At 42.6% G+C, this 16,563-nt stretch overlaps 1 protein-coding gene across 1 annotated transcript; it reads right to left on the reverse strand.

Annotated features, from left to right (window-relative positions):
- Positions 1–1,997: 1,997 nt before the first annotated feature.
- timp2a (TIMP metallopeptidase inhibitor 2a) lies at positions 1,998–14,464 on the reverse strand. The gene is made up of 5 exons (XM_061094508.1): positions 14,095–14,464; positions 7,474–7,574; positions 7,266–7,374; positions 5,136–5,260; positions 1,998–4,069 (listed from the first exon to the last, which is right to left on the reverse strand). Exons 1-5 carry the CDS (start codon positions 14,225–14,227, stop codon positions 3,872–3,874), a joined length of 666 nt encoding a protein of 221 aa, XP_060950491.1. The 5' UTR covers positions 14,228–14,464; the 3' UTR covers positions 1,998–3,871.
- Positions 14,465–16,563: the final 2,099 nt, after the last annotated feature.

Consider the following 16,563-nt stretch of genomic DNA (forward strand, 5'->3'; position numbering starts at 1 on the left):
ACTGAAAACGTTCAGGAAGATTATCTGACAGAACTGTAAAGTCAAAGGCATCTTATCAGTTTTGTCTGTTGGTTTATATAATTGGACGTTTTTTTCCTCTTATGGCCTCATTTTATCTTATTAAACTGAATCTTCTCATTAAATGTGCCTCAGAAAATTGATTTCCATGCCTTCTTTTTAACGATGGGATCTGATTAGTTGAGGAATCCTCTGCTCTCGTGCTTTTTAAAGAAGCTGCTGTGTCCTCTGGTGGCCAGAAGGTGGCATTACAACTATAAAGTGGGGACAGTGTTTATGTGGTAATATTTGGTTATTTACAGCAGGTACATGAACGAGCAGCTATGTTGGATCAAGATGATCCAGTTTTGATTAAATGTTTTATCTCAATAGGTAGAAAAAATACTGTATGGATTTTGTATTTATGATCAACATCATATAATATTAAACTTTATTTAGCTGAACAACAATGTTGAGGTGGAAGAAAACAAAATATACATTAAAACTGTATCACATAAAAGCAGTAAAAGAACATTTATAATAAATAGATAAATAGAATAAGCAGTGATGGTAAAAGACGATATCACATGAAATTAGGTCTATAAAAATGGATTTTCAGAAGTGATATAAAAGACGTCTTATTGATGGAGAATGTTTCAAATGATTTTAGAAGAACGGGTCTTTTGATCATGTATTAGTCTCAAAGATGATCATACTCCACCTCACTGCCACTTTGTCCTCTTACCTTAAATGTGCCTGTCTGCTTTAAGTATTTTAGCAGAAATGAAAAAAAAAGTAATTTCACATCATCATAATTTCAAATATCCATCACTAATAATCCTATTGTCTTTTGCAATCGCACAACATTTCTATGGATCATTATTTAAATCATTAGTTTTTATAAAAAAAAACAATATCATATCACATTCACTTTGTTGACTCATTTGATTAATCAGTTATGAGTCAGCAGATATATTCATGTGTAAATAACAAATTGTTCAATGTTTGTTATTGTCATAGAGATGTTTTGTTGTCGTTGGTCAACATTACACAGAAAAAGGTGTAGGCTAATCGGTTTGTAATCTTTCCTGTGTTTTGTGCCAGTTTGGACCGGAAGTGTCCATTCGGTGTTGCATCACTTCCTGTCTGTCAACTCTGTCTTGGGTAACCAGGATTGCAAGCAGAGGTTTTTTAAGCAACAGCTCCCCAAAAGGGACTGGTTCTGCAAAGGGAGAAGTCAAAACAAAGTCAATCCAATAAAAGTGGCAAAGGACAGTTAGAGAGTACCTGCATCAATCCAATTCAATTCTAATACTATTTAATTTACACCCACTCTCATGACTTTTACAACCTGACCTCAGTGTCCAAATTAAATCTCCATGTAGGACGATGAAACATCCCCTCTGACAGCGGTTGACTATCACTGAGGAGAGAATGAACAGAGATGACAAAACCAGCCGCTCTGGGATCAGCCGGCACATTTCTCAAATACTTTCCTGGTTGAGTAGATTACCACATCTATTTAAGTGTAAGAAGTCTACTCTTGTCCCAGCTCAGCCTCTCGATACTCCACTCTCACGTCTGAAGTGGGAAACCAACAGCAGCCCGTGGAAGTGAAGGCCAAGTTCAACAACTGTTTAACAAGCTTGGTGTGAAGGTCAAATCTGGCATCCAATAAAATGTGAAACAAAGCCCCGGATTATCTGTTGTGTTACAATTCTAGAGATTTGACATTATGAAATAAATAATCATATAATAACTATGGCATTTTTATTCTACAGAGTTGTGGATTATGTTTTTTTCTGCTTCTCTTCAGTTTATTGATGTTAATTTGAGCCAAATCAGCAGTAAAATAAATAAGAAAACGATCGCCCAAAGTTATTCCAATTCATCCCGACACTAACATAAATATATTTAAAATAACTGATACATGGTGGTACATGCAGCACAGGGACAGGGTTTCCCTTATTGGGTCAGTCAAGTGACTCACACAGGCAGCGTTTATTCTTTCAAACAGGTGGTTTTTATTTGATAATACTGAATATTTTTTTAGTCCTTCGCCCGGACTTACACAAAGCATCGAACACATGCACAGTCCTCTATTCACACAGGGTACCCATTTCTCGTTTCTCTCCAAACAGGATTAATCGCTCTCACTCTCACGTTATTCCAGCGCAAGAGGACCTTCTCATCTCAACACTACAGCTAGAGACATTGTAGACATAGACAGCGAAAATCACACAAAAAAAATCATGACCGGTATAATAATAACACTGAAAAAATACAAAGTAATGGAAAATGGAAAGAGTTTACTTTTAAATTATGCCTCTAATACTCCATCATATATATATTTGTTTGTTAATGTAGCTTGAGGTGTATAAAACAGCACTGTAAACTTCAATGGAGTAACTTGCTTTCTAGGACAGCGATAAAGCTTTTCATTAATAACTGGAAAGAGCAGGAAAGACGAGTCAAAGCGAACATTAAGCGTGAAAATACATTATTACTCATAAGATGAAATATATTGGCAAATCATGAAACTGCTGTTTGCATTTACAATCAACAGATAAAACAAAGACACTGAAATAACATCCCACAAACTTTGTTTATCTTTCATACATAAAATCTGCAAAAAATGATCCCTTATATCCGAAACCTCGCACACACCACCTTTTTTGTTTTCCTCTCTTTCACTGCTTTCACTGTTTTTTTTTTACTCTGTCACAACGAAGATGACAAGGATAAGCTTGCTTCCGTGAAGTGGGAACTCACCAAAATAAAAGCACTCAAAATAGGCAAAATCTGCACCTGAGGTGGATCTGTCGGTCTAGGCGAAAGATAACAACTGTCACATCAGAGTGCTCAGGCTCTCGTCTTTACTGGAACTCATCCTCAAAAAGTGCAAATCTAGTTCTAATGCAGTAAATAATAATCATCAAGTAACAACAAAAGTATATGCATAGGTACTGTACAGCTACAAAGTGGGGACAAGGAGGGAGAGAGGTGAAGATCTGAAGAAGAAGAGGGAAGAAGAGGGAAGAAGAGGGAAGAAGAGGGATGGTTTTGTTATTTTTCTCCTCATAAGCAGGTTTAAATTGAGAGCGCTCATCCTCACACAGCATAGACTGGTCCAGTGAGGCCCGTGACAGTCACAGGCTGCTGTTACAAATCACTTTAAGAACTACACCGGACGAAACCAGAAAACGTCAGCCAATGCGAGATGAATCGTGAAACAATAATAATCGTGCCGTGAGGGGGCGTCCGATGTCTCCGGTGGCCAAACAGTTCCCAGCAGAGAGGATGAGAGAAGCAGTAAACTAATAGTTTCTGCAGAGAGGCTGACAATCATTTTAAAAAAGGCAACTTGGAATTTGGCTTTGGAATAAAATGGAGGATGAGGTAATAAAAGTAGAAACATGATGGGTAACGCATGATCGTCCGAAGAGAAGGGGATTTGATTTCGGGGAGCAGAGCTGCAGAAGAGCTTTGCCGGGCAGGAAGTGCTCTGTCTCAACGAGAATTTATAAATCCTCCTGACGCCAGCCTCAGGAGGAAGTTACATCATCACTTGACCAGTCTATGTCTCATGATGCTATTTCATCTGTTTTTACAGACGCTGTGTCTGAGAACAACCTCCGAGCTTCGCGTGCTGAGGTTGGAAGTTGCTCCAGTTGTGACTGAAACGCTTTAAGACGACAAACACAAAGAGAGGCTGGAGATTGTTTTCAGACCAGCGGGTAATTTCAGTCACATTAGCTTTACTTTTCATATCAAAAAATCACTTTGCCTGATGCGGTTATATTTCATTTCAATGGAATCGTTTACATTTATTTCCGTCAGGCTGTGCAGTGAGCAGTCAGGCTTGCCGAATGTCCTAGGGGTCCTCGGCGTCCAGGAACTCCTTCTTGGGCAATGCGACGCCGCGGTACCAGGAGCAGGAGCCGTCCGCCCGCTTCACGCAGGCGTAGTGGTTGGCCTGCCGTCCGTGCACCTGCTTCTCGATCATTAGGTCCGTCCACAGACACTCCTCGGGAGCAGAGATCTCGCAGGGCAGAGAGGGGCAGCGCACGATCTGCAGAAACACACAAATCAATATCTTTATACTGTGTGTGTGCAATCTGCTGAGGGGTCTAATGTTCCTAGATCAGAGTCATAGATTTTACAGATAGGGCAGCCTTTCTGTTTACTGTTTAAAATGCCTTTAACAGGCTTTTATTTTGCCACAACCACAGGAAATACAGTGTGTTACAGCAAATAATGCAGTCACCCACGTGATATGTATTTACACCCATTTCTGGCACTTTGGAGTTTCTATATCTCCTTCCACTTATCCGTGGCAGCTGTGGCTCAGGAGTTAGGGCGGGCTGTTCACCAACCAGAAAGTCAGCGGTTCAATCCCCATCTCAATGTGTCAAAGTTTCCTTGGGTAAGTTACTGAACCCCAAATTGGCCCCGACAACTATGCCGGGAAAGACTGAGTGTGCTTCTAACAAAGAAGCTGCTCAAGGTGTTTGTTGCTGTATTAAAATGCACTTGCTGTAAACAGGTGTCACTAAATCAAATTGGGACTGAATTTTTAAGGACTAGAGCTTTAATAAATCATAATATACATAAAACACATTTATTTTACAAAACCCTTTGTATTTTATGTAGACAGAGTTATTGTACAATCTATATATATGACAAGAATGTGATTTGAAGAAAGAGTTAGATGAGAAGATTGGTGCCACCAAATGTCTATGGAGTAAATAGTCAGAAGCAATTAAATACTGGCTCTGTTCAAAGGAAACAAATCCTTCTATAAGCATCTTTGAAGCTGATTAATAAATGCATGACATATTGTTTGTGTGAGCTGTATAAAAACAGAGCTGTGTTTTCATGAAGTATTATGGGCTGGTGGCTTCCTGTGGTCTCTGCTTACAGCACGGGGTAAAGAAATAGTCTCTCGCAGTGAATAAAAGATTGTTGTTTGTTGTTGTAGATGTTGTTCTGGCTCATGTCTCGTCTTGTTCTGCTTGTTATGTCTGGCTTTCAGCTCCAGGAGGGAAATAACTGCAGCTTCTTTTATTATTTTTTTTTATGAGGACAAACTACAGTCTCGCACACACACACAGAGAAGGCACCCTGCTGCATCTTACCTTGCATTCACAGCCCATCTGGTAGCGCTGGCTGAGGCTCTTCTTCTGGGTGGCGCTCAAGGAGTCCCAGAGCATGATGTAATCACACAGGGTCACATGCATCTGCCCGTTGGCCTCGGCCTTGCCTGTAAAGAAAGAAAAACGGCAATGAAAGCGACAGAGTGAACAACAATAGACTGTACATCGTAAAGATTGGCGACAGGACGGCTCCCAGAAGCCGTCACGGGGGTGGGACAAATTAAAAAGTCAAAGTAGGTGTCAAATATTTGTCATTTTAGCTGTTTTTTATTACTTTGATATATGTTCAAGTGTTCATTTCTCCAGCATGTTTGGTTGTAATTAACTATTTGATAGTGCGAGTATTGACGCTTCATCCATCTTTACATACAGTCCATGTGACAGAAAGAGTTTCAGACATAAGATTGCACACACGACTCCTGATGAGTGAAAACTTTCTCATCTGACAGAAGGTCACAAACTACGAGCCTCAGATTCACATGTACCACTGATAAAATCTGTGACTTCTCAGCGCGGTGCCTGCAGGCGTCAACACACACCACTTGTCCTTGTGAAGAGCTGGTGTTTGTTTTTCACGCTTTACTGGCACCAGTCAAAACAGGACGATGTTTCACGTAGAGTCTTAAGGTCGACTCCACCGTCTGCCTGCAGAGCAACTCTCAACATGCTCAAGTTGTCCTGGTCTGTCCTCGACACAGACACGACTCACTCACATTTCACTGGATCTCGTCCAACTTTTAACCCTTAAAACTAAAGAAAGGATGAGTCACTGTAAAACAGACGCCCCGGTCGGCAGAAACTTTCTTTCCCACCGCTCGATTCCTACATCTTGAGAGAAAGAAAAAAAAAAGGAGGAAGGAAATGCTGGCTTCAGCAGTTCCTCTCCGTACAACTCTGTAATTAGGGGTGAGTGTTTGCGGGTACATCTCTGTCTGAGATGAGGAAACCAGAGCGTGCATGACATCATGGTCCCCTGTGTCTCGTCCACTCACTCTACCATGTCTGCATGAACACTGCGGACGGCCTGCACTGCCTTCAATCACAGTACCAGCCAGGTTTAGCGTGCAGACACTAAAGGAATACTTCAACTTTTCAGGAAATATGCTCATTCACTGTCCATAAACACAGAATTTGCAAACCAGCCCCTCTGAAGTTGCATCTCTGTCACTGTTAATAGTCTGTACGTTTATCTTAGCTAAATATATCCTGTCTGTAGATTAATATTTAACCAACAGATATGAAGTATAATCATCTAACTCTTGGCAGAGGGGGGAAATGTGAGTATTTGCTTTTAACCTGCACTGAAACATATTGTTTTGGAAATCCTGAATCTGCACCAGATTCAGGATTTCCAAAACTTCTTCTCCGACCCAAACTGCATCCTCACATCAAGTTTTGTGGAAATCTGTTTGGTTGTTTTTGTGTAATCTTACTTTAACACCAACCAACAAACAAACAAACAGAAAGGGGTGAAAATGACCTCATAACCTCCTTGGTGGATGAAACTAAAGCTTTGACATGCTGAAGGCAGCTGTAGTCAGGTTATAAATGAAAGAAGTGAAATATAAGTTTAGTATATGGCTCTACAGACAGAGAAATGCAGCCTCGGTGTTAAAGATTACATCTGTGATACACAAGGTCTTAGACAGTCAATACACTCCGTACATCCAGTCAGTATCCTGCTCTCTTGAGGGTGTGAACGATTTTTATTTCGATTTCATGGTCATCTCACCTTGAGTTGGGTAGAAGGAACTAAACAGTACGTATTTTTTACATCTCCCATGAGCCCGAGACGACAGACAAGGTCCCTCCCAGTCTCCACGGTTTTCTCAGCAGCGTATCATTACCCATAATAACATCAACAGTAACTCCTCCGGCACACAGAAGCTCTCTGCTCGTCTTTATCCAGCTTCGTGTTTGTCTGCCTGGATGTTTACAGCTGCAGGTCAATAACTGTTAATCTGTCTCTTTGTGCAATCCTATTGTTTTCCTATTTATTTCTACTCTTTCACTTTTTTTCTTTGCTGTTACAAACAAAACTGAAATCACGATTTACTCAGCGGCAGTGCATTTAAAGCGATACGCCCAACTGACATGAAAGTAGAAACAGACCTGAGATCAAGTACTCCTTCTTGCCGGCGGCATCCAGGGTAGCGCCACACACAGCGGAGACTGGAGCGGTGAACACAGCCTCAATGTCCTGGTTAGGGCCCTTGAACATCTGGAACAAAACCAAGGAGGGCGGGTTAGGTCAAAGGTCAGGAGGAAAGGGTCAAAGTGAGACTGTAAAAATCTACAGTGATGATGACAGTGTTCTCACCTTGATCTGTTTGACCTCATACTGGATCCTCTTGATGGGGTTCCCGTAGACATCGTTCCCTGAGTCCACCTCCTTCTCCCCCACCACCTTCGCTCGAATCACTGTGAGAGAAACACAGAGGAACACGGTCAGTTCATCTGTAGGTTATTTTCTCAATTAATCTGCAAAATGTCGCAAGTCACATTTTCAACTGTCTTGTTTTGTTGAGACTAAGAGTTAAAACCCAAACATATTCAATTCACAATAACTTTTAACAGAGAAAAGCAGGAAACCTTCATAATTAATGAACATTTGGAGTTCCTGCAGGAAAAACAGTCAAAACCATTGAAGACGTAGATTTCTGTAGAATTCTGTAGATCAACAAATCAATTCATCAACTGATTGTTGCAGCTCTAAAGACAATAAGATAGATAATAAGATTTCTAAACAAAGAATAGCATCAAATGCTCACTCCAGTTAGAATGACACCATGACTGTTTAGTTGGAGATTCCTTTTCTGTCAATCAGGTTATTGATTGAATAGCTGCAACACAATTAATTGTTTAATTGGTTGGAAGACAAATCTACTACTACAACTCTGATAACCAATTTGTCTTTTAATCAAATTTAAATACAGAATATTTGATTGTGCAAAGTTCTCAAATGTGACAGTTTGATATTCTTACATTAAATTACACATTTGACGCTGTGACACGTCCATGTTGCAGTTTTCTGATGTAACATAGACCAAACAATTGAATAACAATTTGTCCGATTTGACAACAATCATCTACTCAGCTTATCGTTAGCGACGTGATCGTGACTTCATGACATGATTCCACTGAAAGTTGATGATACTGATTCATCAGCCAAGCTTCAGATTCTTATCCACAACCTCCCAGGCTGAGAGAAAGGCAGATCGGACAAAAGCCAAAACAACTTTCAGAGCTGCAAGAAGGCTCATGGGCACATCCCACAAGAAAGCATGGCTCTGATGAGCTTCAGCATCCGGTCCAGTCAATGAAAACCAAACTAAAGGATTCTATTAGTCCTAGTCCTGTGAATCAGACACGACCAGGAAACAGTAACAGGACCAGAATTAAGATAGAAGAATTCAACTTGGAAGCGGATACATAAAGAAAGACTTGGCCAGAGGCAAGTTTCTCACTTTGTGTGTGTTTTATTGGCCTGACTGACTACATCAAGCTTCAGCTATGCTTATGGCATTTATTCCGAATGGAAAATATGAGCAATAGAGTGAGAGAACAAAAAAACATAGAATAAGCAGGAACAGGGGACATGAAAACACACACACACACAAACTGCTGTTGCTCTTACACCCTTGGGTTCAGTTAATGGTTTGGAGCCAACACAAATATGAACGTTCATGGCTCCCAGAGTTAATAGCGTCTAGTTTTTCGCCTCGTTCCAGCGTTACTTCCGTTTTCCTTTTACATTCTTCCTCCTGCAGCTCATTATGAAAGTGAGGCAGATTTGGTATTTCGTAAGCAGCAATAAAAATTGTTATGGAAATCTTATAAACACTTTGAATCAAACTATAAACCATTTTTTTTCTATCATTACCCAACTCTGATTATCGGGCTGATGGGGTGGAATGAATTCAGATTCTAACCAAAACATCATCTTTATTAGATGTTAATTGGTTTGTGTTGATAGATTGTTGTGCTGCCCCCAACTGCCCTAAAGTAATTACTACTGCAAATTTAAGTAATAAAAGACACACATCAACACATGCAGGTCTTTATCACCTCGGAGTAACAAGTGGGACCGTTGTCATCACTGATCAATGGTCTTAGTAGATTATGTATTTGTGCTGGTTCCTCATAAGCAAGCCTCTGCATGGAGGTTCCACTCTGATGCTAATGCAAATATGCCGCGGCAGCAGCCAGAGTACACACATAAACACACACACATGCAGTATACCTGGCTGGCACTGTCCTGCATTCCTCCCAGTTTTTCCACTCTCATTTCCTGACCTCGTTCTGAGCCACAAACTAATGAGGAGAGAATCAGCAGCAGGGCAACAACACTAAGGAGCAAATTACACCGTTGCTCACAATACATTGCTATTCTGGGAGCTTTATCCGTCTACCTCGGTGATGCAGACATGTTTAACCTCTCCGTTTCTCCCCTCCTGCAATAAATCCAGAGCGGATCCGTGCGGTCTTACCCTTTTGTTGCGGAGGCAGCAGACTGCACAGTGTGATGCTGAACTAGCAGGATGACCAGGGGCCTGCGGGCGGCCCGAGCTTCGCCGCAGATTGATCCCACAGTTGTCTGATCAGCAGCAGTCAATCAGCACAGAGGAGCCCCCCCCCCTCCTCCACAAACCACCTAGTGACCCACATTCAGCCGGGCTCCCCTACCCTGCCAACCAGGACGATGCTTAATGACTTATACATGCATCAGTCGCACTACGCAATGTTTTCCATACAAACCCCCTATGAACACACACACCACAATCTAAGTGCCCCCCCCCTTACCCCCTCCATTCAGTCCACCGCAGGACTATCCATTTCTTTTTTCATCCTCCAGCGACCACCAAATCATCCCCGACTCCCCTGGTGTGGTTAAATTCAGCTCCAGACGTATGCAGGGCCTCTGTTTAACCTGACATTAGAACAGAGACGAGTCGCCCTCGAACACAACTCGGCCTGCAGCTCATGACCTCTAGCAACATCTGGATGAAGACCATGTGCAGCAAAAAAGAAAGCTCCGGTTTTTTATATTAATCTGAAAATAATATTCTTACTTGAATTATTTTGGATAATTAAATATTCTTTTCTAAATTGTAATTCATTTATTTGGTTTTTTTTTTTAATCATTTTAAATATTTATTGTATTTTATATTCACTTGTTTGTCAATGACACTAAATCTAAAACTTTTTGCGAAAAAAACACATAAAATGCTCTACAGAGCTCAGGTGATAATTCTCAGTGATGTCTACCTGGACAGTAATATTCAGACTTTTGACCTCATTCTGATTATTTAGATTTTTGTATGAGCTTCTAACAAAATATTTAATCAATATTCCTGTTTACATGTGACAGACTAGAGACAAGTCTGATTATGATGAAGATTCAGGTTAATGCAATCAGAAAATGCTGTATAATAAAATATGAATATTGCTGTTCATGTAAACAAATACAAATAAAGTCTTTTGACTGAGAGATCAGTTTATGACAACTTTTCATAAATCATGAGGGATCCTTGCACTGAGATAAAAAAACTGATCCTGAAATGCTTCATCAGTAGTGTCCTACTGATACGACCCACATTATAATTATATTTAATTATGGTTATCTTATTTCACTTCACTGTATAACCGTAATACACATACCGTGTTATACCTACACTTCTTTTCTTAGACTGTCGCACGGTTTGTATTTTGTATTGTTTTTGTGACTGTTCGTATTGTACCGTTTTGTTTTGTGATGTGTATTCTGTGTAAACACACTGAGAGCCACTTTACCGAGTCAAATTCCCTGTTTGTGCAAACTTACTTGGCCAATAAACCTGATTCTGATGTAGGTCTCAAAGTGCCCTTAAAGAGCCAGGCAATGCAAGACTGGAGGCCATCATTTCTGGCATGGACTGGAAGTGGTTGGCCAATCAGATTGGGCTTTATCTTGGCCTTAAAACCAAGTGTTTCAGACAGAGGCTGAAAAGAGGAGCTACAGCAATGGTCAGTATAAGGAAAAGATGAAAAAATTAATATTAGAGCATGTAAACCCTTTTCCAAGAAATGTCCCGAAGTCAAATTATGAAGCTGGATATGAGCAGAATGTCACATCTAACAAAACAGGAGTCAACAATGAGCTTTCCGAGCAGTGCAACTTCAGTGGAGGAGAGAAATGATAGATACAGAAGCAGAACAAGAGTCAACACTGCAATTCCAGCTGATGGAGAAAGCCATTAGGAAATAAGTCGTAATGTTTTTGCTAAACTGTTGAGTAAACAGTAGGTGGTAGTTGGCAGTGCAGTGAAAGCAAAAGCATGCATGTAGCACCTTTAAATACACACTTGCTGAAATAAGCTTATCCCGCTTATTTATTTCTTAAACCATGAGGTTCCACCAGGCTCTTTTCAAACACCCCCAAAAACGATTCTGATTCATTTTCAATGGATAAGCTTGAGGTCTGTCGCTGTGTCTGCGAGACTCGGGTCTTATGATGCATGCATGACAAACACATGCATATTTTTTCATAAAAGGTGACATGTCGAGTGAGTGTGCATGTGCTGTTGCATGTCCACTGCTGTTTTCCTCCAGAGAGCAGGGTGATGCTGGTCTTCCACAACACCCAGTCTCAGGATGGACTGACTGGGAAGTTCCCCTCTGTGGGCAACAGATTTATTTGAAAAGAGGATGTGTGTGTCTTTATGTGTGTGTGTGTGTGTGTAGTAGGTGAATGACACTTCTTGATTTTAATGGCCTGTGGTGTGACCCAGAGGATAATTTAGTATGAAAAACAGAAGGTGACACACACACACACACACACACAAACACACACACACACACACACAAACTCACACGTCTGGTTTCTTCATGCACAGTGTGTGTGTGTGTGTGTGTGTGTGTGTCTGAACTAGCAGGGAGTGGGATCCCACTTCAACAAAAACAAACACTTGTCCGACCACATTAACTGTCGACAGTGTCACTTTGTTGGGCAACCACACAACAACAAGTCCTGGCGGTGTCTAACCAGGCAGCTTGAGGTTCTTAGATCTTGAAAAAAAACCTAACCCTAACCCTTCAAAAAAAAAAAAAGAGTTTCATCCTCAGATCCGCCCCGAAATCGTCACCAGACAATGGCCTCGGCCATCCTTGCCGTTTAGTGATCACCCTCCCTCCCTTTTGCGAGGGTTGACAAAGGCCTTATTGACTCACGCACCATTTCAAAACAACACAAACCTCAAATACACCTCCGCTGGGAGACATTCTGTCTCTGAGAGCTGCCACCTCAGCGGGCGCTTGAGTCACACCTGAAAATAGAGATGTCCTTTTGCAATAGGAAATTGCAGATAAACATCTTGCCCGCACACACACACACACACAGTCACAAACATGCAGGGACACACTTGGGCATGAAAGAAGGAAGAAAAGATGCAGCCAGAGTAGTGCGGTCTTGAACTTCCCTTATTCTCAAGGATACTAGGCATTTTTCAACTTCGACCGTGACTTTTATTGGGTTTTTTCCCCAAAACACGCCCTGAACTGACAGCCAGATGTCACCGTGCATGTGCATGTGTGTGTGTGAGAGAGAGAGAGAGAGAGAGAGAGACTCCTCCATGCATGGCAGCAGGCCGCACAGTGTCTATGTGGGCTTTGAAAGTGTGTGTGAGTGCGAGTGTGTGAGTCCACCGGAGCAAAGTTGGGAAAATCCCAGCAGCATTCCTGTAATTCCTCTCTGCACCACCCCTCACAGGAAGAAACAAGGCAGGAATGGAAATTAAAAAGGAAAAAAAAAGGAGGAAAGGAAAGCTTGCTCTGTGACATATTCTGCGGTTGAGATTTTTCAAACCCCCCTCCCCTGAAATTTCTCTTCACTCTCTCCATCCCTTGTCCTCCTCTCTGCTCTTTCCCTCCTCGTCTGTTTCCCCTCTCTTGTGCCACGTTGCCCTGCAAAAGCCAGGAGACGCTGCTTCTTCTGCTGCTTCGTCCTGGAGCTGCCGGAGGGTGAAGCCTGGGTAAACAGGAACAATCCAGCTCCAGCTCCAGAGCCTGAGACATTATGTTCAGTGGTGGGAGCAGAATCCTTCCTGGATATTACACAAACACAGTGCACTCACACCCCGACATGCAACAACACGGCGGCCTTACTCAGGATTCTAGAGGCGTCAACTGAGATGTGATAATAACGATTAAGTTCATTCAGGTTATTATTAAATCAATGAATCAGATTTGAATGACCCAGATTCACAAACCACAATTTGTCTCAAGGGGCGACATCCTCTTTCCCTATAGCCCTCAACAAGAGTGGAGGAAAAAATCCCAAAAAACCCTATTAACATAGGAAGAAATACGTAGAAACCTCAGAGAGAGACCCATGTGAGGAATCCCCTCCCAGGGCGGACAGATGTGCAATTGATGCTGCGTGTGACTGGGAATATCAGCTGAATAAACAGAACTTACAACCTTGATTAGAAGAAACAGCTTGTCACATAATGGAAAAGTGCATCAATGTTTAAAGTGTTTATACATAAGAAAATGCCTCATAGAGATGAAGGGAGCAACAAGGAGTTGTTCATGTAATCAGTGAGTATCATGGCTGCAATTTTCAACTCCACAATAAGCATGTTTGCATGTGTGCATGTGTGTGGTCCGTGCAAATATCACTTTCCCAAATAGCCACCTGGGTCTATCAGAGGTCCACTGTTGTAAACATGACAGGGATAAAAAAAAGTCATGCGTGTGCAAGTGTGCAGGCTGAGTGCGATGCAGTGGGCCATGGCCTTGTTTGTGGAGCAACACCCTCCACCTTCCAGCGGCTCAGCACGCACCAGAGGCGGCTGCAGACCACCGCTGTGTCCCACTTGATCTGAACTGGACTCTGATGCAGCAACACGGGCTGAGTAAACAACAACAACAACAACAGCAGCAGCAGCAGCAGCAGACTCACCTATGTCGGCGTTGCAGAACGCTTGTTGCGGATGCACCGGAGCGCAGCTGCACGCCTCCGCGAGCTGCTCCGCCCGCCACAGCAGCAGCAGGGCGAGCGTGCACAGGACGCCGTGCACGGGGAACGTCAACATGTTGCCGAGCACTGGTGGATGTGATGGATGGTTTCTGTTCAGCCTCTTTGTTGCTGCGCAGATACGTCGCGGTGCAGATCCAGCTGCGGACAGATGCGTCCTCCTCCCCCGGCTTCTTCTCCGGCTTCTTTATTCACCGACCTGGCGACGTCAACAGCACCGGCCTGTCCGCTCGCTCAGCCCCGCTGCAGAGGGGAGGACACACGGTGGATGTGCTGGGTCACAGGCTGCTGGGGTCTTCTCAGGAGTGTTTTCCTTTCTGGGGTCGAGCTGGGTTTTATAAGGATGTGTGCGACTCCTCCCCCCGGCAGTGACGGCTATACCGGCAGGGGGCGCTGCCTCCTTCTTAAAGAGACGACAGGAGCCCGGAGAGAGGGCCAAGAGGTCCCCCATAATAATAATAATACAAATAATATAAACAACTATGATGATGATGATGCTGATGATGATGCTGATGATGATGGTGATAATGATGATGATGATGATGATGATGAAGGTATATAGCTTTGTATCGTATTTTACTTTTTTACAGTCAATAAAAGGCTTTTCTTCCTTGCTTTTATTTTAATTTAACTATTACACGGCTGAGCTGACCTGTTTCTTCTTGTCCAACACCTTTCATTGCACTGTTGACCCTGTGTTAGCTTGCAACAGACAAATACAACTTGATACTTTATTATGTAATGATATTATTAATATTATTTAGCACCTTCAAATGATAAGCACTACAGATAATAGATAATGGTAATAAATTAATAAAATATGCTACTACTACTACTACTACTACTACTACTACTACTACTACTACTACTACTACTTCTACTTCTACTTCTACTATTACCAGTGTTGGGGAGTAACGGAATACATGTAACGGCGTTAGGTATTTAGAATACAAATTATGAGTAACTGTATTCCGTTACAGTTACAAATTAAATAGATGGTATTCAGAATACAGTTACATTGTTGAAATCAGTGGATTACATGACGGTACTTCTCGACTTTATTCACTCTCTCGTAAATCCACCGGCGGCAAAGCCCCCAGGAAGCAGCTGGAGACCAGGGCTGCCGTAAGAGCGCCCGGGCCCCCGGCGGCGTGAAGGAGCCTCACCGCTACCGGCTCGGGAACGTTACAGGCCCGGGACCGTGGCTCTGAGAGAGTTCCGTCGCTACCAGAAATCTACGGAGCTGCTGATCCGCAAGCTGCCCTTCCAGCGCCTGGTGAGAGAAGACCGACCTGCGCTTCCAGAGCTCCGCTGTCATGGCTCTGCAGGAGGCCAGCGAGGCACGCCGGGGTTCACACCGGACGCTGAAGCGCCGTGAAGCGCTAATAATATCACCCGTTGACCCAGTAGCATATGGTCACTTGTTTCTCCAACATTAACTGCAACAGCGTCCCAATTTAATTTCATCCATCTTCAAGAGCTTCTCCGCTGTTTGCTCCGTTCAATGTCGGGTGTCGAGGGTAAATTACGTATTCTCCGCCCCCGCCCCCTCTCTTTTCATCTTTATGACTGCTTGTGTGTCTGTAGTGGATGGGCAGAGGGGGGCATTTAATAATGTGATCGGTAAAATTGGTAAAATTAAAACTCCAGGACAACAGAAGGGGAATACAAACTATGGGATGCATACTTTATCATTTATATCATATAATATGTCATCAATATCGTTTAAAATCATTTTTCAGTGTGTTTCATGGAGCGATACGCTCGCGTCAAGCGCAAAAAATACACTCGACGCCGAAACGATCGCTGCACGGCGCGAGGCAGCCTTGGCGCGGGGGGGGGGGGGGGGGGGGGGGTTCAGCCTCCGGTAGGACCCGCACAGAGATGGGAGAGGATGGGAGCCGGACATCCAGCTGCCCCGCCGCATCTTGCGGAGAGAGAGTTTAAACTGCTGCTGCTCCACTGACTATAACAACGCCGCAATCATACGCTTAAAAAATGCAATACAAACCGGTAGTATTCCAAGTATTCAGAATACGTTACTCAGATTAGTTAATGTAATGGAATACGTTACAGATTACATTTTTGGGCATGTATTCTGTATTCTGTAACGGAATACGTTTTGAAAGTATCCTTCCCAACACTGACTATTACTACTACTACTACTACTACTACTACTACTACTACTACCACCACTACTAAAAGGATATGAAGCATAGATAATGGATGGATGAATGAATGATAACAACAACAATAATAACAATCGCAATTATACGTTTTGATTCAGGATAAAAACGAATGAGCGTTTTTTTCGTCAACTTGAGTTTAAGACATTTCAACGTCACCCCTGCCCCAAATAAAACCCTGCCCCTGGAAAGCACTGTTCCCCTCTGC

This window comes from Limanda limanda, chromosome 21 (assembly GCF_963576545.1).
Source record: "Limanda limanda chromosome 21, fLimLim1.1, whole genome shotgun sequence".
NCBI classification, from domain to species: domain Eukaryota; kingdom Metazoa; phylum Chordata; class Actinopteri; order Pleuronectiformes; family Pleuronectidae; genus Limanda; species Limanda limanda.

What these genes read in the sequence shown, in the direction of transcription:
- timp2a (XM_061094508.1), bottom strand. Translation starts at nt 14,227, where the DNA reads ATGTTGACGTTCCCCGTGCACGGCGTCCTGTGCACGCTCGCCCTGCTG. An exon ending in GTTCTGCAACGCCGACATAG is followed by an intron (nt 7,575 to 14,094) that starts GTGAGTCTGCTG and finishes TTTCTCTCACAG; the next exon opens with TGATTCGAGCGAAGGTGGTG. An exon ending in AGATGGGCTGTGAATGCAAG is followed by an intron (nt 4,070 to 5,135) that starts GTAAGATGCAGC and finishes GTGTTTCTGCAG; the next exon opens with ATCGTGCGCTGCCCCTCTCT.